Source organism: Prionailurus bengalensis, chromosome D2, assembly GCF_016509475.1.
Source record: "Prionailurus bengalensis isolate Pbe53 chromosome D2, Fcat_Pben_1.1_paternal_pri, whole genome shotgun sequence".
In the NCBI taxonomy this organism is placed as follows: domain Eukaryota; kingdom Metazoa; phylum Chordata; class Mammalia; order Carnivora; family Felidae; genus Prionailurus; species Prionailurus bengalensis.
This window is the reverse complement of record NC_057351.1, coordinates 60345462-60367089: the sequence shown is the minus strand read 5'-3', so window position 1 is coordinate 60367089 and position 21628 is coordinate 60345462. Positions and strand designations below refer to the sequence as shown.

At 52.3% G+C, this 21628-nt stretch overlaps 2 protein-coding genes across 23 annotated transcripts in view; both read right to left on the bottom strand.

Moving 5' to 3' along the window:
- Positions 1-30: 30 nt before the first annotated feature.
- NFKB2 (nuclear factor kappa B subunit 2) lies at positions 31-7911 on the bottom strand. Of its 3 annotated transcripts, XM_043597376.1 has the most exons (23): positions 7815-7911; positions 6364-6479; positions 6015-6096; positions 5858-5898; positions 5495-5593; positions 5264-5415; positions 4929-5035; positions 4660-4818; positions 4265-4369; positions 4051-4136; positions 3828-3966; positions 3479-3607; positions 3133-3342; positions 2913-3054; positions 2373-2487; positions 2068-2281; positions 1759-1928; positions 1534-1636; positions 1254-1405; positions 1056-1125; positions 653-825; positions 416-527; positions 31-313 (listed from the first exon to the last, which is right to left on the bottom strand). In XM_043597376.1, exons 2-23 carry the CDS (start codon positions 6382-6384, stop codon positions 192-194), a joined length of 2703 nt encoding a protein of 900 aa, XP_043453311.1. In that variant the 5' UTR covers positions 6385-6479; positions 7815-7911; the 3' UTR covers positions 31-191. The 3 variants fall into 3 exon arrangements, with proteins under 3 accessions (XP_043453311.1, XP_043453310.1, XP_043453309.1); XM_043597375.1 differs by having other exon boundaries at positions 2913-3342; positions 7815-7906; XM_043597374.1 differs by lacking the exon at positions 7815-7911 and having other exon boundaries at positions 2913-3342; positions 6364-6717.
- A 5430-nt stretch (positions 7912-13341) lies between these two features.
- GBF1 (golgi brefeldin A resistant guanine nucleotide exchange factor 1) overlaps positions 13342-21628 on the bottom strand; it is a 120825-nt gene continuing 112538 nt past the window's right edge. For 13 of the 20 annotated variants that reach the window (XM_043597348.1, XM_043597347.1, XM_043597357.1 and 10 more), the window contains 11 exons: positions 19154-19379; positions 18224-18384; positions 17843-18089; positions 17512-17717; positions 16236-16386; positions 15999-16129; positions 15691-15792; positions 15300-15413; positions 14988-15168; positions 14694-14822; positions 13342-14201 (listed from right to left, as the gene is read on the bottom strand). In XM_043597348.1, coding sequence (XP_043453283.1) covers positions 13921-14201; positions 14694-14822; positions 14988-15168; positions 15300-15413; positions 15691-15792; positions 15999-16129; positions 16236-16386; positions 17512-17717; positions 17843-18089; positions 18224-18384; positions 19154-19379 — 1929 coding nt within the window. In that variant the 3' untranslated portion in view covers positions 13342-13920. The remainder of the gene's footprint in view (positions 14202-14693; positions 14823-14987; positions 15169-15299; positions 15414-15690; positions 15793-15998; positions 16130-16235; positions 16387-17511; positions 17718-17842; positions 18090-18223; positions 18385-19153; positions 19380-21628) is intronic. The other 7 variants (XM_043597349.1, XM_043597351.1, XM_043597354.1 and 4 more) reach the window with 1 other exon arrangement.

Sequence of the window (21628 nt, the reverse complement as noted above, 5' to 3'; positions counted from 1 at the left end):
TGGTTCCAGAGAAAAGAGTCACATCAGGGGTTGCCATAAGTTAGGGAGGGAGCCAAGCACCCTCCCTTTCCCATGAGAATCTTTATTTGCCCCAACTGAGGGGTGGGCATGGGGTGTTAAATAAGAACTAGAATAGGTAGGGATGCTGTACAGAGGGGCCCAGGGAGGGGAGCTGGTGGGTGGGCAGCAGTTCAGTGCACCTGAGGCTGGGGGTGCCCGTGGCAGAGCCCTCCTGGTGGCTCAGGGGGTGAGCCCAGCTTCTCTGTCTCCTGTTCCACCGACTGGCTCCCGTATGCACTGTCCTCTTTCACCTCTGCTAGGCGAGTGTGCACGGGGAAGGGGATAGGGAACAGTCAAGGTCTCAGGCCTCCCACTGTCCAGGCCCAGACCAGCCTACCAGGTGGGACCCCTTTACCTGTGCTGGGCAGCTTGTCTCGGGCCTCAGGGCCCCTCAGCAGCTTCACTCCTTCCTCCAGGCCCATTTCAGACAGGGCATCCAGCAGGCCCGCCAAGTCCCCACCAGCCAGCTGGGAAGAAGGAAGAGGCATGAGTCTGAGTGTGGGGGCAGGAGCCCTGGGGCCAAGGGAGCATCTGGGATCTGAGACTGGGGGAAGGAAGCCAGGCATGCAGCAAGGGATGGGGACCAACTGACCTTGTAACTGCGCAGGAGGCTGCCGCTGGGTGAAGCTGTCTTCCGATATGTATCCACCAGACTGCGCAGCCCCAGCCGTTCTGCCAGCTCTGCCCAGCTGCCCTGGGCTCCTGGCCCATCTAGCAGATGCTCCAGGTTCTGTAGGACTGTATCCTCAAGGGGCAGCTCTGGCCCTGATGGGAACATACAGACGTGTCTGGTATGCCCAGAGATGGGCTCAGGCAGACACTTCTTTCTCAAGGTAATCTGATAGACAAGATGGACAGAGTACTAGGGCAGTGGGTGGCAACAGGAATGGAGCAAGGGACACCCCCCCCCCCCCCCCCAGCTCCTTCAGAGGTCCTGAAGAAGAGCCCTCTGTGAGCAAGGGTCTGAAATCTGGCAGTGGGTGAAGATATCTCACCTGCAGGGCTGGGAGGGGTCAGGGGGGGTGCTGTGGTGTCCTGAGCAGCATTTAGCAGCAAGGTCTTCACCTGGGGAGACAGCCTCAGTTTGATGACCTCCCACTCCAGTCCTCAAGCCCAGGTGCCAGTCATCTGGGCCCCAGCCCTAAGCCCAGGTGCTCTATTCCCTGGTGCTTCTAGTTCCAGGCTAGCCTCACCTTGGTGCTGCGAGTGAGGTCAAGAGGTGTGTGGCCCCGGAAGCTGCCTCGGGTGTCCCTCTCAGGTCCCTCAGAATCTGAGTCACTACCAGAGGTGGGGGGCGAAGGCAGTGGGCACAGGGGCTCCTCATTCTCTGCGTGGATGTCAGCACCTGAGGAGGGAGGTAGTCGTGGGGAGGTACAGTGAGAGCCCACATTAAGAACTGCCAAGTGGGGGGACTGGTAGGCACCCCTTTTCCTCCCCTCAGCCCTGTTCATATATCCCAAGGATGAGGCTCACCAGCCTTTAGAAGGAGACGGGTGAGGGTGGGAGATCCCAGTCCAGCTGCCAGGTGTAGGGGTGTGTTTCCCGCAAAGGTGCGGGCATTCACATTGGCACGGAGCTGTGGGGTTCAAGGGAGTCGTTGATGGCACCACTCACTGGCCGCCTCTCCCCCTGCATCTTCACTGTCCTTGGTTCCTCCACAACCCTTGGCCCCACCCCTTCAGCAATCCTCAGTCCCACCTTGGTAACCAGATGTGTGACCAACCCCAGCTCCTCCATCTCTGTGGCTAAATGCAGGGCTGTTCGGCCCCCCTGCCGCTCTGCAGCCTCCACTTCAGCCCCACTGTCCACCAGCAGATCCAGGCACTCGGGGCTTCGGGCACGGACCGCCAGGTGTACTGGGTACAGGCCTAGGAACATAGATACTTCGCCTACAGCTGTGACCCCATCGTGGCCCTTGACACCTCACGTTCACTCTAGGCACTCACCAGGTACCCTCCCTGGTCCCCACACCTTTGTCCCCCGGTCCACATGAGGTGATGAACTCACCCTCAAAGTCTGGCATGTGCAACAGCTGGGGAACAGCGGGAACCCCACTGCGCAGAAGGACGCGCAGCAGTTCAGGGGCACTGGCACCAGCCCGGAGCGCTAGGTGCACTGCGGAGTCTCCATGCCGATCCAGTAGTGCCGGGTCTGCGCCCACCTGCAGCAGGAAGCTCACCACGCCTGTCTGTCCAGTGATCACCGCCAGGTGCAGTGGCGTCTGGAAAGGCAGGCAGAGTGAGCCAGGCCCACCCCTGGCCTAGGCCCACGTGCCTTCCAACTCCTGCCCCTCACCGATTGGTGCCCCTCACCTGGTGCAAGTGATTGGTGAGGTTGACAACACCAAGGTGCCGGGCGTGGTAGATGACATGGGCTATCTGCTCGATGACACTGGTCTGCCCGTGGATGATGGCTAGGTGCAGCGGCCTGAGGGTTGGGGAGTGAGACTCTGGCCTAGCAAGCCCAGCCACTCAGAGCACCCTCTACCTCCAAAACCCCACCGCCTCCATAATCTCCGTGACTAGGGCTTCTGGAGCCCAGACATCTCCAAGGACATCGCTGCCTCTGAACTTAATCCTCCCGAGCACCTTGTGCAGTATATAAGTACTATCATCTTGCTCTTTTAACAGTCAACAAAACCGAAAGGTGGAGAGATCAAGCACCTTGAGCAAAACTAGTACATAATGAAGCCGGACTTGGAACCAGGTCTGTCTGACTCCACGGCTCTGGCTCTTTGCAGGGTCCTTTCCCGCCCTGTACCCCGACCTACCGTCGAGCTCCAAGTCCCGGACCCCCCTCCCACCCCCCTACCAAGGGAGCCCGGGTCGCTCTCCCTCCCTTCCCCCACCTACGTGTCTCCGTTCTCGTCTTGAGCTGTCAGCAGGTGGCGCTGTCCCGCCAGCAGCGCGCGCGCGTCCGCCGTGACGCCGTAGTCGAGCAGGGCTCGGGCGCTGCGCTGCGCCAGGCCGAAGAGGCGTGCGTTGTACTCCCGGGCTGGGGGCAACAGGGACGTGGGCGCGGGCTTGGTCCCCACCCGAAGCGCCCCGACCGCCCGGATTTTAGGGGCCGTACCTCGCTGCAGCAGCTCCGGGGTCAGCGGTTCGCGCTGGGGGGTCAGAGGGGACGCGCTCGGCTCTGCTGCTTCCTCCCCGGCATCCACGCCAGGCGCCTCGGCGGCCATCTGCGCCCCGCCCCCGCCTCCCGGGTAGCAGCCCATCGGGGCCGAGCCGGACGGGTAGGGGCTATAGGCCAAGGAGGAGGGGAAAAAGCCGAGGCTGCCACCTGTGGATATAGGCCGGGCTGTGGGTATAAGGCACCATCCAGGACTCTCCCCGATTTTTTACCCCACAACTTCTCTCCCCCCTTACCCCTCCCTCCTCCATCCCCCTTCCCGCCACCAGCACCCCCCCCCCCTCACCTCCTCCTCCAGCTCCTCCATAACCTCCGGCTGAACCCCCAGAGCCTCCACCCATGTGGGAGCCACCCCCGAAGTGCTGGGAGAAGGTGGGCAAGGCTTTCCTTCGCTTCCGCTGCACCTCTTCCTTGTCTGGGGCCAGAGGGAAATGAGATGTTAAAACCCCAACTCCTGCACCAAGCCTCAAGAACTCTGTCCCCAGTAAGGTCATGGCCCTCCCTCCAAAAGCCCTCAGGCTAGCTTCTAGGACCACCTCTTCCCGGGCCCTTCTCCACTCCTGACTTGACTCATGGGTCCCCTGATCTAGTCTGGGGACACTCCAGCCCAGCCCCCATCTTAATTCCAGCTCCACCTTCCACCAGAGGGTAATAGGTGAACTGTTTGGAGTCCGAGACATCCCCCCCACGCTTGCGTTTCAGTTGCAGGAACACGGTTACAGGACGCTCAATCTTCATCTTGTGATAGGGTGGTGTCCGGAACACAATGGCATACTGGCAGGGGGGCAGGAGGGCATAAGGTGTCATTGAGGCCTTGGTCTAGTTCAGCCCCCAGCCCTGGCCCTGGCCCTAGGGTACCTGTTTATGAACATCTGTGGGAGAGAAATCCCCAAAGGCCTGCCATCCATTCTCATCATCCTCGTAGAACCGAACCTCAATGTCATCTATAAGGGAAATTGAAGCTTGGCCACACCTCCTAGTAGAACCTCCAGGGCCTTTTATCTTAGAGCTGCCCTGGCTCCCCATCTTGATACCCAGCGTCCCTAAGTCCCAGCCTGGGGTCCAGTCTCACCTTTCTGCACCTTGTCACAAAGCAGATAAACCTCATCTCCACCCCGCACAGAGCCAGCTGTCTTGTCCATTCGCGAAATCTTCAGGTTTGAGGCCCCAGGAGACTCTGTGGGGGTGGGATATCAATTACTTGAGCTGACATAATAGTCATGGCCCCATTTATGGAGCCAAGTGTTTTGCATTATTATTTGAACAACCCTAAGAGGTACAGAAACTACTAATATCTTCATTTACCCAAGGTGGAAGCCATACTCAGGGGAAATGACTTACTCAAGATCACTCAGCTCATATGTGGTGGGTCAAGTTGAAACTCAGGCCGGACTCCACAGCCTGAAATTGCCCCCCATGCTTCCTCTGGCACCTAGCCCTGGCACCCCAGATGGTCAGGATACTCACTGCTGTCGTGGATGGGCTGGGAAATGACTGGCTTCAGGGGCAGGGAGAAGGAGCCATCACTGGCTCGAAGGAAGGCAGAGAAGCGCAGCCTCACAATGCTCAGGTCCATCACCTTCTTCAGCTCCTTAGCCTCCTGCTCCAGCTCCCGCCGCTCGGCCTCTGTGCGGTGGATGTACACGTGACCCTGGCACTCCTCCTTCTCCATTCCTTCCATGACCACCTCCCATGACTCCCTCTCTCCCTACAAGTGCTCCCCCCCGCCTCAATACCCGTAAGGCCCTGGGGCCTGGAGCGGAGTCGCTGCCTCTGAAGTTTTTGTATCATAATCTCCATCATGTTCTTCTTGGTCACATGCAGGACGCCCAGGTTGTTAAATCTGAGTGGGGGAGTGGGAGTCAGAGCTTAGCAGGCATTTCCTTCCTGAAGCACCCTCCCCACTGCCAGGGCTCAGCTCAGCCCTACTTCCTCCAGGAAGCTTTCCTGGTTTTTACTTGGGGCCTTGGGTTCTGGGGCCAACCTAAGTCTCTCCCCTTGGTCAGATGCTAAGCTCATAGAAGTGGGCTGGGGCCTAGGACAGGTGGGCCTAGGACGGAGGGGCACCTACTGGGCAGTCATGTCCTTGGGCCCCACAGACACGGCGCAGACCCCCAGCTCCGAGCATTGCTTGCCCACCAGGCTGTGGGCATGAGCACGAGGCGGGTCACTGTGCGTTACCAGGTCCACCTCGATCTTGGCTGGTCCCTCGTAGTTACAGATCTAGGGGAGGTGAGGGCTGTCAGTGATGTCCCTGAACACACTATCCACTAGCCCACCCTCCAGCACCATCCTAACTCACCTTGACTGTGGGATAAGTCTTCCGGCCCTTCTCACTGGAGGCACCTGGCAATCCTCCATGGGAGGGGCCTTCACAGCCATATCGAAATCGGAAGCCACGCTGAAGGTCCCAGGGCAGATTGATATTGTGACCAGGAGAGACCCCCACCCCCCCCTAGCCAGCCACGCTCCCAGCCAGCAGTGACCATAATAATTGGCAGCGTCTCTCCTGAACCACAACACAACCATTGTGATTAGCAGCAGCCAACCATCCCAACCTGAAGTGTCCTCTGGTCAGTGACCCTCCCCATGGCCACCCAACTACAACTACCCCACTTGTCCCCAAGGCTGAAGTCATCCCACACCATCCCTTCCATGCACTCACCTGTTTAGGTTGCTCCACTATTACCAGGTAGGGGCCATCAGCTGGGGAGAGAAGGGCCTTGTTGAGCCAGGATTTCTGAGCCCATTCCCAAGGCAGAGGGCACATGCTCCTCCCTCCCGCTCTCTCTAGGACATGGGAAGGTTAGGAACTTACTAACCTGTCTCTGGGGCTGGCTCCTTGGGCTCCACAATGGACGGGTCGAATTTGAAATCATCATATTCAATCATGCCATCCAGACCCTGGTTTGGAGACAGACTGGGGTGGCAACTGATTCTGAGCCACCCCAGAGCCCTCCACTTCCCAGCCCTGAGTAACCACTCCCTTTCCTCCCAAGGCCGTTAAAAAAGCTCCTAGTAGAAGCAGTTTGCAGATAGAGACTGACAGGCAGGTTGAGATAATGAGAGGGCATTACAGGTGTAGGGAAGCAGAGAGGACTCCGACAGACAGGCAGACAAACAGACAGACATGGGGGTAGCCGGCTGGCTTCAGGGCCAGGTGTGACTCACTGGGTCGTAGCAACTTTCCATGTCTCTGGGCTAGGCCCGGCTCTGTCTGGTGGCTCCGGCCGGGTTCTGTTTCCCAGAGTTTCAGGCGTCCGCCTTAGGGGGGGAGGGGGGAGGGACTGGCGGGGGAAGGGGAGAGACAGATCAGGGCAGGAGTTGGGGGGGCAAGGGGAGCCCAGATTTGGGGGAGGGTCTGATCTCTTCCAGCCACCCGTCCGGGTGTGGCGGGCGAGATCCGGTGGAGAACGAGATCCGGAGCTGGGCTGGGTTGGGCCGGAGAAGCGGCAGGAAAGTTAGAACAGCTTAGGAAAGTCCCGAAAATACCAGAGGGAGGCGGGGCCGGAGGGGGGCGGGCCTGGAAATGACGCCACTAGCCACGCCCCCGAGGCGGGAGGGGCACGAAGTCGTTGCTGGCCGGCGAGCTCTGGTAGCCTCTCTTCGGGCAGAGGGGCAACCAGACCCAGGGAAGCGTCCTCGGGTGTTGGTCCCCACCCCCTCGTGTCAGGGCGGGCTCCCGGGACTGGAGGGTCTTTCTAGGCCGGAGGACGCTCTTAGGCCGGGGCCAGGCCCGCCTCCCGCCCCCTTCGCCTCCCCCGTCCTGGAGCAACCTTGGGATTTTCTACCCCGAGAGAGGCCACGGCTGATTCACCCGGGGGCTTTTGTGGGGACATTCCTGCTGTAGGAAGGCCTCCTTTCCGAAGGCCTGTAGGCGGGGGCTCTTCCCAGTGGGGGGGCCCCAGGGTTCTGCCCCAAGAACGGACTCTGGGGCCGCTGGGCGGGGGAACGAAAGGTGTCTGTTTCTTGAGATGGGGTCTTCTGTTACCTCTCCCCAAAACGTCAACAGCCGTTGGATTCCCGCACCACACCTGCTCTGGGTGCCCACGCCCCCTGCCCCAGTCCCGTATCCGTGCATGATACTGGTGTGTGTCTCTAGCACACGTACAGAGTGTGTGTTGTCCCATGTGCTTGCGTGAATGTTGTGTGTGCGTAGTGTCAATATGCATATGCAAGTGAGCATGGCTGTGTACAGGTGAGCGTCCTTAAACTTCTCATTGTGGAGGCGTCTAAGCTTGTCTTGATATATAAGAGCACAGGTGAACATATTTGAGTTTGTGCGTGAAAAGTATGGGTCCAAGCACCTGTGCACGGGTGAGCATGTTTGCGTGTGCATATGTGCGTTCTGAGTGAATGGACAATGCTGTGCACTCGCCAGCACACGCATAGGTGCACGTATGGCTCCGCGTGTTTTTTTTATACAGGATGTCGATGGGTATCCATGTGTCTTGTTTGTGTGCGTACTGTGTGTGTGTGTGTGTGTGTGTGTGTGTGTGTTGTGTGTGTGCGCGCGCGCGTGCATAAGCCGCTCTCCAGCCCTGGGACTCGGTCAGTTAAAGGCCCTCCTTCCGCCCTTCGCCGTGTCCTAGCCACTCAGGGGTTTGAACCCGGCCACTCACCGCGGCGGCGGATCCGATTCCGGCTTCTCTCCCGGCCCGACCCACCTTGGACAGGTCGCGTCACCTCTCCACAGCCACTGAGGCTCCAACCGGGAAAGCCCCTTTTCCACCCCCGGGAGGGGGGAATTCCCGTGACGTTCCCGTGCGTCACGCCCCGTGCCCTTTTTCATTGGCTGAAAGTTTAACTCCGGACTCGTGCAGCCAATCATGAGCGACTCAGGCGCGCCCCTTAGAGGGGAACTATTAGCTGCGCCCCGGGAGCCTGGAGCGAGGTTGACTGTCAGCTAAAGCGCGAGCTCTGGCTTGGGGACCTGCCTGAGGCTGGATTCTCTGACCAAGAAGCATCCTCCGGCCAAGGGCCCCCGCTCCGGTCTCCTCACCCACCCTGCCTGCCCCAGACGGTTGACAGTCCCCGCTGCTACTCAGCTTATCTGCTGGACCTAATGCTTGGTCACCTCTGAAACCGGGGAACCCCAGGGGGAAGCTGGCGGGCCCCAGCCCTCCGGTCCGCCCGGAGCGCGGCCCCACTGACGGGAAGAGTTAGGGGAAAAGGAAATTGATCTTGCAGTCGGTCCCGGGGCGCCATCTGGCGGCCCTTGTGGAGCCTCAAGGAGACTCCATAATCCTTTCTTGCTCAGTCTCTTACTCAGCCTCCCCCCCTGGAAGAGACCATCTGAACCTAAATCTTACTCTATAAATGCCCGGGTCACAGAGGGCCAGATTTTCAGATCTGAGCTCCAGAGCTCTGGGCAGAATGAAGAAAAAGAGGTGTTTATCTGGGAGACTCAGGTCTTGCTCATCCATCACGGAGATTTGTAATATTAGAATTGAAAAGGCATCCAGGGGCGTCTGGGTGGCTCAGGCGGTTAAGCGAAGGGACTCTTGATTTCGCCTCATGATCTCACGGTCCTGAGATCCAGCCCCACGGTTGGGCTCTGCGCTGGGCATGGAAGCTGCCTAACATTCTCTCTCTCCCTCTGCCCCTCCGCCCCCAAAAAAGAAAGAAAAAAAAGTTTTTTGAAATGGCATCCAAAATCTTAATAGTTCAAACTTCCTCCAATGTAGGAAATTTCCTTTTATATAGCTCCCAACTGTTTGAACACTTTCAGTGGCAGCAAGATCAGTACAGGATTACCTAAAGTAAGGACTCTGAGGCTGAAGATCTGTGACTGGTAGAGTTTCCCTTTAGGGGGTCCATGAGCAATCTCCATTCCTGGAGTAGTCCTCCCTTAGGCTCATGACCTAAGTGTGAGTAGGCTCATGGTAGAACACTGATTTTTTTTTTTTTTATGTTTATTTATTTTGGAGAGAGAGTGTGAGTGGGGGAGGAGCAGAGAGAGAGAGAGGGGTCAGAGGATCTGAAGCAGGCCCAGCGCTGATAGAAGCAAGCTGATGCTCTGCTCCAACTCCACAAACGTGAGATCATGACCTGAGTCAAAGTCGGATGCTCAACCGACTGAGTCACCCAGATGCCCTGGACACAGACTTTTGTTTCAGAGTTCCCCTGCAACTTGCCTCTGACCTTGGTAATGGAATTACAGGCCTGCATGGGTCTGCATAAAAGGCAGACTGTTATGGCCCTTGATGTGGGCTATTTCCTGTTACTTCCCCCTCCTCTTCATCTTCCCTGCAAATGGAATGTGTCAGGTAGTGTGTTAAGGTACTATTAGTATAAGTTCTTATTCTTCCTCCCAACAGCCCTTGGAGATAAATATTACCTCTACTGATGAAGAAATTAAGTCTCAGAGAGGTGAAGTAACAACCAAACACAATAGCTAGAAATGCAAATACCCAGTCTACTAATTCTAGGATGAAGCTCTTCCTTAAACTGATATAAAACAAAGCAGGCCTTTCCACTGTGAGCCTCTCAAGTCAATATCATAAGATACCACTGAAAATTTTGCTGACATCCAGGGATATTGCCTACTACATTCCCCTGGTAAATCAGATCCATAACCCTTACATTAAAATGGAATGAGGTTGGTTTGATAAACTCCAACTTAGTGAGCCTGTGCTTGTTGCAATGATCACAACTGTCCTTTCAAAGTGCTCATAAACTACCAGCTGAAATTGGCATCAATTCTTCCAGTCTCCATGACTGCCTCTAAAAAAGCCCATACAAATTGAGCTATTTTATTTTTACGTAATCTCTCCACTCAACATGGGGCTTGAACTCACGACCCCGAGATCAAGAGTCACAGGCTCCACTGACTAAGCCAGGCACCTGAGGTTGAGCTATTTTAGTTATAAGATTCTGAGTTGTAATTTATCAGAAGATTAAAAAAAATTTTTTTACATTTATTTATTTTTGAGAAACAGAGTGAGACAAAGTGTGAGTGGGGGAGGGGCAGAGAGAGAAGCAGACACAGAATTTGAAGCAGGCTCCAGGCTCTGAGCAAACAGCACAGAGCCTGAGGTGGGGCTCGAATCCACAAACTGTGAGATCATGACCTGAGCCAAAGTTGGACGCTCAATTGACTGAGCCACCCAGTTGCACATATCAGAAGATTTTTAAAGCAAAACTATTATAGAAAATTTCAAACACATAAACAGTGGAGAGAATAGTATAATGAACCCGCATTTATCTATCAGTCAACTCCAATTCCCACTATTTTGTCTGGAGATTTTCACTGATTCAAAGTAGTTTGTCAGTTACTATAGCCTCATCTATCTGGGATTAAGAAACCTCTTGTTTATTCCACTAATTTCCAGCCTAATGATTATCTCTGTTTCTGTACCTAGCCCTATCACTATACCTGGCCCCAAAGCAGAGGCACAATGAATTCACTCCATTTGTTCACTAATAAATAGTGAGGGCCTACTCTAGAAAATAAGGTCTTCGTTTATAGATAAAAATCAAATGGGTTATATCAGTTGGTGATAAGTGTTAGTAGAAAAATAAAGTAGGCAAGGAGATAATAACAAGGGTTTTCTTTGTAGCAATGAGGGAAGACTTGTCTGATGAGGTAACATTTGAACTATGACTTGAGAAAAGTGAGGAAGAAAGTGATGTGGACATTTGGGGGAAAAGCTTTCCAGGTGGAGGGACCAGTTTCAACACAAATGTGTTTGGTATGTTTGAGAAAGAGCAAGAAGCTTAGGTAGGTGGGATAAAATAAGAACTTTGGACTCTATTCTGATGAGATGTAAAGCCTTTGGAGGTGTTTTCTCTTTAATGTTTATTTTTGAGACAGAGACAGAGAGAGAGAGAGACAGAGAGAGAGAGAGAGAGAGAGAGAGAGAGAGAGAGAGAGAGACAGGGAAGGGCAGAGAGAGAGGGAGACACAGAATCCGAAGCAGGCTCCAGGCCCCGAGCTGTCAGCACAGAGCCCAACCTGGCGCTTGAACTCATGAGCTGTGAGATCATGAACCTGAGCCCAAGTCAGCCGCCCAACCAACCGAGTCACCCAGGCGCCCCTGGAGGGTTTTGAGCAATGGAGTGAAAATGATATGACGTGTTTTAAAAAGATACACTTGCCTGCTGTGTGGAGAGTAGAGAGTACAGGACTGGAATGAAGGAGGGAGACCAGTGGTCCAACAGATGGTGGATTAGACTTGGGTGAAAATGGGTGAGGATGGTGAGAAGTAGGCACATTCTAGATAAATTTGAATGACAGAAGCAACAAGATTTGCTTGAGGAGTCAGATGTAGGATGGGAGTGGTTTGGCTGAGAACCTGGAAGAATGAAGTTGTCCTTTAGTGACATGGGGCACACCGGGGGAGGAGTGGGTTTGTAGGGGGCGATCAAAATTTTTCCTTTGAGAGCCTGAGGCATACAAGTGGAGATGATGAGGGGGAGTTGGACAAAAAGTCAGTGTAATGGATGGTATTTAGTCTTGACAGTGGACAGTATCACCTAGCAAGTGAGTGTGGAGAAAGAATTTGAGGAACAAGGGCCAGGCCCTGGGGCATTCTAATGATTAGGACTGAGGAGCCAGCAAAGGAAACTTAAGAGGTATGGCCAGTGAGGCAGAGGAGAACCAAGAAAAAACTAGCGTCTCCGAAGCTGAGCAAGGAGTATCGAAAGGAGGTATACTTGAACTAAATAAAATTCTTTTTCTTCAACTGAAGCTCAGGGGCTGAGTGGTTTTTACTTACTCATAGCCACCTGTGTCTCAAGCAGTGAACCCAGAACAAAAGCAAATACCTGAGGGGTGCCTGGGTGGTTCTGTTGGTTAAACGTCCGACTTCGGCTCAGGTCATGATCTCACTGTTGGTATGTTCAAACCCCAACACTGGGCTCTGCACTGGCAGTGTAGAGCCTGCTTGGGATTCTCTCTTTCTCCCTCTCTCAAATAAATATTTAAAGGCAGTGCTTGTGGAGCTCAAATGGGAGAACAGAGACATCATAGCTCATAGCTGAAGGAGAGGGCCCTAGTGTCCACCTGACTGAAGATCCAGGCCTGTCTGCATTCATACAGAAAAAGTGCAGATCAGGGGTGTGGCCATTCTCCTAATTTTCCTAGGGATAGGGTCAGGCAAGGCTTCTGGTTAGTGTGGAAACCAGGCATGGTCTGGACTACCTGGGGAGAATGAAGGAAGAGGGAAAAACTAGTGTAGGAACTTCACGACGTTGCATGTATTTTTCCACATCAAGCTCTTCCCATTTCCAAGGTGCCCTTTTCTATACGTGAGGAAGGTACTTCCTGAGGTTTAGACTCCCAGCAACATCCAGGTGGTGGTACTGAGCAAAGGGAAGCCCGAGGTCCTGAATGATCATATAGCCAGCTGGTCCCAGATGAAGAGGGTGAGTGCCCATAACTCCCCATGGGGGAGGCCAGCCGGTAGTACAACAGGTAGTACCACTCCCTTGTCTCCCCCCAGAGGCGAAGGGACCACTTTGGAGGAAGAAGCCAAAACGAGGTAGATAGTTCATCCGGAAAAGCTCAATACATAGCATTCTACATCCCACCCTCAGCCCTGTAGGAGCCACTCTGCCTGCCCCCAACACACTCCCACTTATCTTACCATAAAACAAAGGGGAAGAAGGGGAGGGGTTCTCCAATCATGCTTCAGTAACTGAGATGGATGGACAAAACTGTCCCTCCTCAGTCTGGGGCCAAAATGAATGCCCTGTGGCCAGAAACACACGATCACAGCTGTGGACAAGATGGCATCCTTCCTAAGCCCCACGGACTCCCCTTTGTGCTCCTGGACCACGAGGCACATCTGAGGGAAGACTTCTGAAGAACTACAGCTCAGCTCTGGTTCACTTTGCTTTTGACCCCAGTCTAGGCTGTCTCAGGTGTCAACCTTGGAGCAGTTAGGGAAGAGGACAAGTGCCTAAACCCTTGAATATCCCTGGTAACAAGGGCACACTGCTGTTGTAGTGGTGGTGGTGATGGTTGTAGGGCAGCAACACTGGGGAAGGAATCCTGACTGGCGCCTGGATGGCTGGTAGCCTGGGGCCATGTGGGCCAGACTGTTGGTAGGCCAGCCTCACTTCTGTTCACGCAAGGTCCAAGCCCTGGGTATCCCAATAACATGGTGCCCATAAGTTCAAGAAGGAAACCAGAGGGAAAAGCAATGACATTGGTACTAAGACATTTATTACATCATAAAAAGTCCATTGTTGTCCTGTTTTTCCATATGTACATGCTCCTGTGGGTAGCAGTCCCTCTGTCCAGCCCCACCTGCCAACCCTCCATGGTGCCAATCAACTCTCCAAACCGACCAACTAATTAATAAAAGAGGAAGAACTGGAGGAGGTGGCCCAGGGCTGATGGGAATGGAGATGGGAGAGGGACACAAAGTGCAGAATGGTTGGCTTGGCTATCAATGCCTGACCACAGGGCAGGAGGGGCAGGAGGGCAGGCACTGCAGGCTGGCATAGAGATGCCTCCCCAGGGCTGCCAGGCTGCAGGCAATACCTGAGTGCGCTCTCAGGTTAGAACCCCAGGAATGGGGAGCAAAGGAAAAAGGTTCCTCAGCCTGATTGTGGATTCCAGGAGGGGCTATAAAAGTTCTCTTTTTCAGGTCCCCATCCAAGTAGCAGCGACAGCAGCTCAGGCTGGGCCTGAGAAGTTTGTGGCCCTTGGGACAGGTGGGAGGGTGGCCGAGGACAGCCTGATAGGAAGTACTGGTCCTGATCTCTGAGGAGCCTGCCTTAGTTGACCTCAGAGGTGGGCATGGGGTCTGTGGGGCGGGGCGTAGCCAGGAGGGGCACTGGTGAAGTGGCCTCAATGAGAGCGGGGTTGAGGATGATGGGCAGAGTCATGGGTGGTACACCCACCTGCAGTGGGGAGGCCAAGGGCTGCAGGATCAGTGGGGGCTGAGCCAGGGGAGGAGGCCCATCTGGAGTAGGGCTCAGTCTGCTGGGGCTAGACGCCACTGGTGATCCAGGGGAGCTGCTGTTGGCAGGCCGAGGGCCCTCAGGCTTCTCAAAGTCTACAGGGAGAGCGAGTGGCTGGTCAGACTCCCTCACATTCTCCAGCTGGCTTACCTAAACTCTGCTTTTCCCCATTGCTGTGAACAAAATGACTCCTACCAGGCTATGTAGTTGGCAATCTCCCCTTTAACTCATTCAAAAATGCAGTTACCTTATACCTACCCTCTATCTCCTTTGCTGTACCTCCAGTCAAGTAAATTATGGTCTGATCTTTACTAGGATCCCTCCTGAAGGGCAACTGCTGCATATTTATGTCAAGTCCCTGATCCAACCTTCTCCTCCCACGCCTGAAAATCTCAAGCAGGTAGCTCATCAGAGCTTATTTGGTCCTGTCACTTCCCACAGGAAGAGCAGGTGACCAGAATACTCTGGTTCCCTCCTTTCCCTGGCTCACAGCCCATGCACAGTGTTAATCCCAAACTACCCTGGGCTTCCTCTTAGGCCTCCTACTTCTTGCTCAACACCCAGGAGGCTAGCTCAGAAGGACTCACCACAGACCCCCAGCTCAGAAGGCATCTCTGGAGGAGGTGGATGGCCAGGTGTCCTTGTGTCCCCAGCAGCAGGAGCCATGTGGGCTGAGGCCATAGGTTTTTGGGCATGTGGCTCCATGGGCATGGGGTCTGGGGAGGGCAGAAAAACCAGATGGCAGCTCTTAGTGTTTTCCTTCAAGCAGAGCCCTGGCTACCCAACAATCCTCCCACAAATATGAGATACAGAGAACTATTTATTAGCTCCAGACTCTCTGATGGGGACTCTTTTTTATAAAATTGAGCTAAGCCTCCTACCCTGGATGACAGTCTGCTTGAAGAGCTCATCTCGTAGGTGGGGCAGAAAACAGTCAATGCGCTCCCAGGTAATCTCCCAGAGGGCTGAGGGGCTGCCTCCTCGGGCATCTGCGTTGTGGAAAATCTCTGCTGTGTCCATCACCAGGAGCATGTTCTTCAGAGACTCAGGGATGGCCTCTGACTGTAGGTGGCAGTGGGACCATGTGGATGGGAAAGAGGGCATGGTGGAATATGGTAAGGAGGCATCCATCGAGGGAAAACAGCATGTCTTCCCAGCAGGTGGGAGAGGAAGCAGGCAGTGGTAGAACATACCAGTAAGTCACTGGAGCCTGCATGCATATACTTGTCCATGAAGTCCAGGATGGTCAGCCAGAGGGCCGCAAAGGTAGAGAGTGACAGCAGCGGAGACAGGTGCTGCAAGAAGACCTATGGCCCACCAGCCCCTTTTAGCAGAGGGGTCGGAGCTGTCTGCATCCCTCTCCAAGGCTGGGAAGGAAGCCTGCCCTATCTTGCATGGGAATCCTATAGCGGAGATTCCTCTGAATTCCAAGATCCTCCCAGGTCTCTGGGTTCTGCCGAGTCTCCACAGCTGGGGTTCCTGAGCACCCACATTGCATCTCTAGGTCCTAGCAGAAGCCTAGCTTCCCTCCTTGCAGAGAGGCAAGTATGGGGAGAGTGGGTGGGTGAGGGCATTGAGCAGTACCTTAGAGAGCAGTGTGGAAGCCCTCATTCGAGTCTCCTCCATCCCACCCACATCTGCAGGGCTGATGTTCTCCAAGAGTTTGGTCAGTAGAGGAAACAGCACCTGGTAGGTAAAGAGCCAATGTCTCCCTAGCAGGGTCAGTTGGCAGCCTTGCCCCAAGGAAGCCAGGGGGTGGGGTGGGGTGGATAAGCACAGAGCAGAAGGGAAAAATAGGATGCAGGCTGAGGACTGACATCAGGGGCTCTTCAGGCTGCCCAGCTCTATCTTAAGGCTTTGAACTTTGCCTTAAGACTAGAGGGGAGTCCTACCTTGTTAAAACAGGACTCCCACTCCAGGGCATCTAGCTTTTGCAGATCATGTACCAGTAGTGCTCGCTGCAGATAGGTCAGTGCCTGCATCCGCACCTGGCGCCGGGCATCACAGCACAGGCAGGCGATGCCTGAGAGTGAGAATAGGCTCAGGATCCTTCAGGCATCCTGATCCTGGTGCTTCCCAAGCTCCAGCTTCACTTCTGCCCCTGCCCTGCCTGCTCCCCTGATGTTTACCCTGCAGTAAAGGGCACCAACAGTGGGCCCAGAGGGTGCGTGAATCTGCTTCGATCTTCCGACCACCTGTCTCCAGGTGGCGCTGCTCCTCCGCCCACGAGCTGTAGATAGAGGCCGCTCTCGTGTGTAGGGTGTGCATCAGGTCTAACAACTGGGGGTCACAGGAGAGGCAGGATGAGTTAAGGTCCGTGGGTGCCCCCCCACCCCCAAAACACTGTCCCTGAGTCTTCAAGGGAGACCCTACTACCAGTGACACCATACTCTACCCCTCCCATCCCTCCTTTTCTCTTCAACTTCATGAGCTAGTTGCCCCCTTCCAGCCAGTGCTTCCCGAAGTTGGGTATTACTCCTAGTGCAGGAGACATGAGGAGGTGTGTGGAATAAGTATTTAGTAACAATGAATTACATGGTGAAAAAGGTACTTTCTTTTCAATTCTCTTTCATACCTTCTGATGACAGATTAAGCCTCATCTTATTAATTTCACCTTACAAACAGAAAGCAAACATCAGACTCAGAGGCTCTGGTGGGCAATAGTGTGTGGTCAACTTTAATAATTTTTTTGTTTTCAGGATTTTTCTACAGTTATTAAGGCAATTAGTTCTCCATTTATTCAGTGATATGAAGTCTGCTTGTAAAATAAATTTTATATACCTTGAATAGACAAAGAATAACTCTGGAAGGATAGACAAGAAACCGGTGGCAGTGTGTACCTCTGGAGAGGGGAACTTAGCAACTGGGGGCAGAAATGGAATGCGACTTTTTTTTTTTTTAAAGTTATCCGTGTTTTTTTTAAATGTTTATTTATTTTTGAGAGAAAGAGAAAGAGACAGAGAGACAGAGAGACAGAGAGAGGGGGAGAGAGGGAGCAGAGGAGGGGCAGAAAGAGAGGGAGATGCAGAATCTGAAGCAGGCTCCAGGCTCTGAGCTGTCAACACAGAGCATGACGCAGAGCTCGAACCCACTAACTGTGGGATCATGACCGGAGTCAAACTTGGATGCTTAACTGACTGAGCCACCCAGGCACCCCGGGACTTACTTTTATCTGTTTACCCTTTTCTACTTTTGAACTTTGTACCATATGCATGTATTACTTATTCAAAACATAGACCTTAAATATTAAGGTCTGGATATTGGATAGGGGAACACTGTGGAGGTGGTGGCTAAGGTCCTGGGTTGGAAACCAGGTCCTTCTCAGCCTTGGCTGTCCCTGGCTCTGCCCAGGCTCCCAATGTCACAAGGAGGGAGAGGAGAGCAAGTAAAGGATGCCATACTTACGTCCTGACTGACCTGTAAAGACACCGTATGGTAGCTGGCAGGCACGCCTTCATCCTCATCATCATCACTATGCCCACCTCGAGTGGCATGTTGGCTGGAGGTTCGAGGCCGCCGAAGCACTGAGCCTTCCTTGGATTTCTTCTTGAAGCGATTTCCTTTGCTGTCATATTTGTGACTCTTGCCACGTTTCTCCTGGGACTTGCACCCTGAGCAGAGCCAGACCCAGGTCACAATTCTACATCCATGGACACAGACGGTCTACCTTTTCCTCCCTTTTCCCCCGTATATTCACATGGTTACTCCCCAACTGCCCCTTCATTGGGTAACCCACCGCCATTCAGACTGGCCTCCACAAAGATGCGGAGAGTCTTGACGCAGAGCTCAAAGTTGTCAGGTGTAATGTGGGCAGCATCACGCACAATGAACGACAGAGATTCCACACATTTAAGCAGGGACTTAGTGTCATGTGGCCCGAGGTCCAGCCCCACTGTTAGGCTGTACTGATTCACCAGGGGTGAAGGGCCTAGCCGGCTGGGCCCAGGACCTGGCTTGGAGTTATCGATGTCATCCTTCCCCACCTGTAAAGTACACAGAGTTGCTGGGAACCCAGGCTTGAGCCTGATCTTCCCCCTAGATGTCCTGCTGGAGGACCAGGAATCTTTCCCACAGGCCAAGGAGGGAAGACTCACCCACTACCTGTATGCTCACTTACCACTAACCAACCGCTGTTGACCACATCAGCATCTGTGGCTGATCGGTGGATCTTGCCAGGCCTACAATGGTCAGCATAGACCTCTGAGTCAGAAGTGTATCCTCGGTCCAGGCTCACATCATTCTGATGGTAGGATGGGAGTTCGCTGTCTGACTGGGCCCCTGAGTCAGCAGGGAGAAGGGCAGAGTCAGGGTGGAAAGGGGGACACTGGGATGAGGGATGATTTCAGTTCTGAGAAGTAGGTGCTAAAGCCTGGCCTCTCCTCTCTCTTGGTCCAGCTTAGTTTCAACCCTGTCATCAGAGGGCTGGAGGATGGTCTGGACAGATTTTTTTTTTTTTAAGTTTGTTTATTTATTTGGGGAGAGAGAGAGAAAGAGAGACAGAGACAGAGAAACAAACAGACCATGAGTGGGGGAGGGGCAGAGAAAGAAGGAAGAGACAGAATCCCAAGCAGGCTCTGCACTGTCAGCACAGAGCCTACCATGGGGCTTGATCCCACGAACTGTGAGATCATGACCTGAGCCAAAGTCAAGAGTCAGATGCTTAACCGACTGAGACTTCCAAATGGCCCTGGACAGATTCTCTCTTGACCAAATGTGGCAGCAGGCTAATTTGGGCTCCTAATGGTATCTAGTAGCAGCTGTCAGGGGGTGCGGGTGGTGGTGAGGACATAGTTTCTGATAAAACAGTCCTCAGGACAGTAGGAAGCCTGGTATCATAGCTGTTTATATTGCCTACTAGCTTTCATGCTGTTTAACCCATGGGTGCTGGGGAAAGGCCAGTGGGTACAGGAAGCTCTGGAAGCAGATGGCAGAAGCCAGGGGTGTCTAATCTGCTAAATGCAATAGCCTGTATTTTGTTTTCCTGTCTCAACCCCTGGGGCCATAACTGTTTATCTGCCAATGTGGGTCTCCCTGGGAAAGGGCTTACCAGCATCAGGTGCATCAGCCCTGGCTGTAGCCTGCAGTGCAGCTGGAGGTTTTACGCCTGAGCCAATGCATTCCAGTAGCGTGAAGAGGGTGGCCCAGTCATCACCTGAGTGGATGTTGGCTGCGTTGGTCTTAAGGAGTTCATGGAGCCCATAGGCTACCTGGTGACTGACTCGGGACAGCACGCTGGGCTTCATTAGTAGCAAAATGCGCAGGGAGAGCAGCACCTAGGTGGATGGGAAGCAGGAAGTGGGCACACAGCTTCTTGTCTAGTCTCCTTTCCCACCAGTTTTCTTAGGCCAGTGAGGATGGTTTGGCTAGGACCCAACTGGTCCTGCTCCTGGTCTTTTCTTTTTTTCAGTCTTTTTTTAATTAAAAATTTTATTGAGCTATAGATTCATATGCAGCTGTAAAACCTAACACAGAGAGATCTCTTCTATGCTTTGCCCCATTTACACCAATGGTAACGTTACGTAAACTATAGTATATGATAACAAGGATACTGACATTGATACAATCCACTGGTCTTATTCAGATTTCCCCAGTTTTACTTTACTCATATGCATATTAGGTTCTTAGTCACCTAAGTCACTTAGTCAACTTAGTCACCTAATTTTAGGTCTATGTATCCTTCGCTAGTCAAGATGCTGAATAGTTCCACCACCACAGGATTCCCTGTGTTGCCCTTTTATAAACACATCTGCCTCTTTTTTGCCCCCATCCCTATCTCCTGGCAATCTGTTCATAACTTCTAAAATCCTGTCGTTTCAAAAATGTCATATAAATGGAATTATATAATATATAGCCTTTTGAAATTGGCTTTTTTTCACTCAGTATAATCCCTTGGAGATTCATCCAAATTGTTGTGTTTATCAATAGTTTGTTGCTTTGGTTACTGAACAGTCTTAAGGACTTAAGGACATATGTCCCACAGTTTAACTATACCTGTTGAAAATCATTTGGGCTGATTCCAGTTTTTGGCTATTATAAATAAAACTTCTATGAACATTCATGAATAGGTTTTTATGAGAAAGTAAGCTTTAATTTCTTTGGGATAAGTGCCCAAGAGTGCAACTGCTAGATTTTGTGGTAACTGCATATTTAGTTCTATGAAGAAACTGCTGACAGAGGAGCTGTACCATTTTACATTCCCATCAGCAATATATGAGTGACCTTTACCCTTGCCGGCATTTGGTAATATCACTATTTTTTACTCTAGTCTTTGTGATAGGTGGGTAGTAATATCTCATTGTGGTTTCAATTTCCATTTCCCTATGGGGTAATAATGTTGAACATCATTTAAGTGTTTTCATGTGCTTATTTGCCATCTGTATATCTTCTTCAGTGAAATGTCTATTCATATTTTTTGCCCATTTTCTAATTGGATTGTTTCCTTACTGTTGTATTTTGAGTTCTTTTATTTAGATGTTAGTCTTTTCTCAGATATGTAATTTGCAAAGATATGCTCCTTATCTTTTCATCCTTTTCACATTAGCTTCCACAGAGTATAGTTTTAATATTGATAGAGTCCAATTTATCAATTTTTCCTTTTATGGATTGTGCTTTTGGTATCAAGTCTAAGAATACTTTGCCTACCTCCTGAAGATACCCTCCTGTATTTCTTCTTAAAGGTTTCATACTTTGGGGCACCTGGGTGGCGCCTGAGACTTTGGCTCAGGTCATGATCTTACAACTCGTGAGTTCAAGCTCCGTGTCGGGCTCTGTGCTAACAGCTCGGAGCCTGAAGCCTGCTTCTGATTCTGTGTCTCCCTCTCTCTCTGCCCCTAACTCACTCGCATTCTGTCTCTGCCTCTCTCAAAAATAAATAAACATTAAAAAAGTTTAATAAAAAAACCCAAATTACTTAGCCTAACTATATTTAGAAAAAAAAAAAAGGTTTCATACTTCTACAGTTTACATTTAAATCTATGATTCTTTTTTTTTAATGTTTATTTATTTTGAGAGAGAGACGGACAGTGCACACAAGCATGAGCAGGGCAGGGGCAGAGAGAGGGAGAGAATCCCAAGCAGGTTCTGCACTGTTAGCATGGAGTCCCATGCCAGGCTTGATCTCATGAACCATGAGATCATGACCTGAGCTGAGATCAAAAGTTGAACCCTTAACTGGCTGAGCCACCCAGGTGCCCTCTAGGATTCATTTTGAAATAATTTTTCTATAAGGTATAATACTTAGGTCAAGGTTCACTTGTTTGTTCCCCACCCACTGATTTCAATTGTTCCAGCAACTGAAAAAGCTATCCTTCCTCCACCGAATTGTTTTTGCACTTTTGTAAAAAAAAATTAGTTGAGCTGGGCACCTGGGTGGCTCTGTCAGTTGAGCGCCCGACTCTTGATTTAGGCTCAGGTCATATTTCCCAGTTTGTAAGATCGAACTCTGCATCAGGCTCAGTGCTGACAGTATGGAGCTTGCTTGGGATTCTCTCTCTGCTCCTCCCCTACTCACGTGCATGCTTGC

Coding starts and splice junctions, on each gene's coding strand:
- NFKB2 (XM_043597375.1), bottom strand. CDS start 6,384: ATGGAAAGTTGCTACGACCCA. Junction 5,036..5,263: donor CCCAAGGACATGACTGCCCA/GTAGGTGCCCCT, acceptor TCCCCCACTCAG/ATTTAACAACCTGGGCGTCC. Junction 1,929..2,067: donor GCACATGCCAGACTTTGAGG/GTGAGTTCATCA, acceptor CTATGTTCCTAG/GCCTGTACCCAGTACACCTG.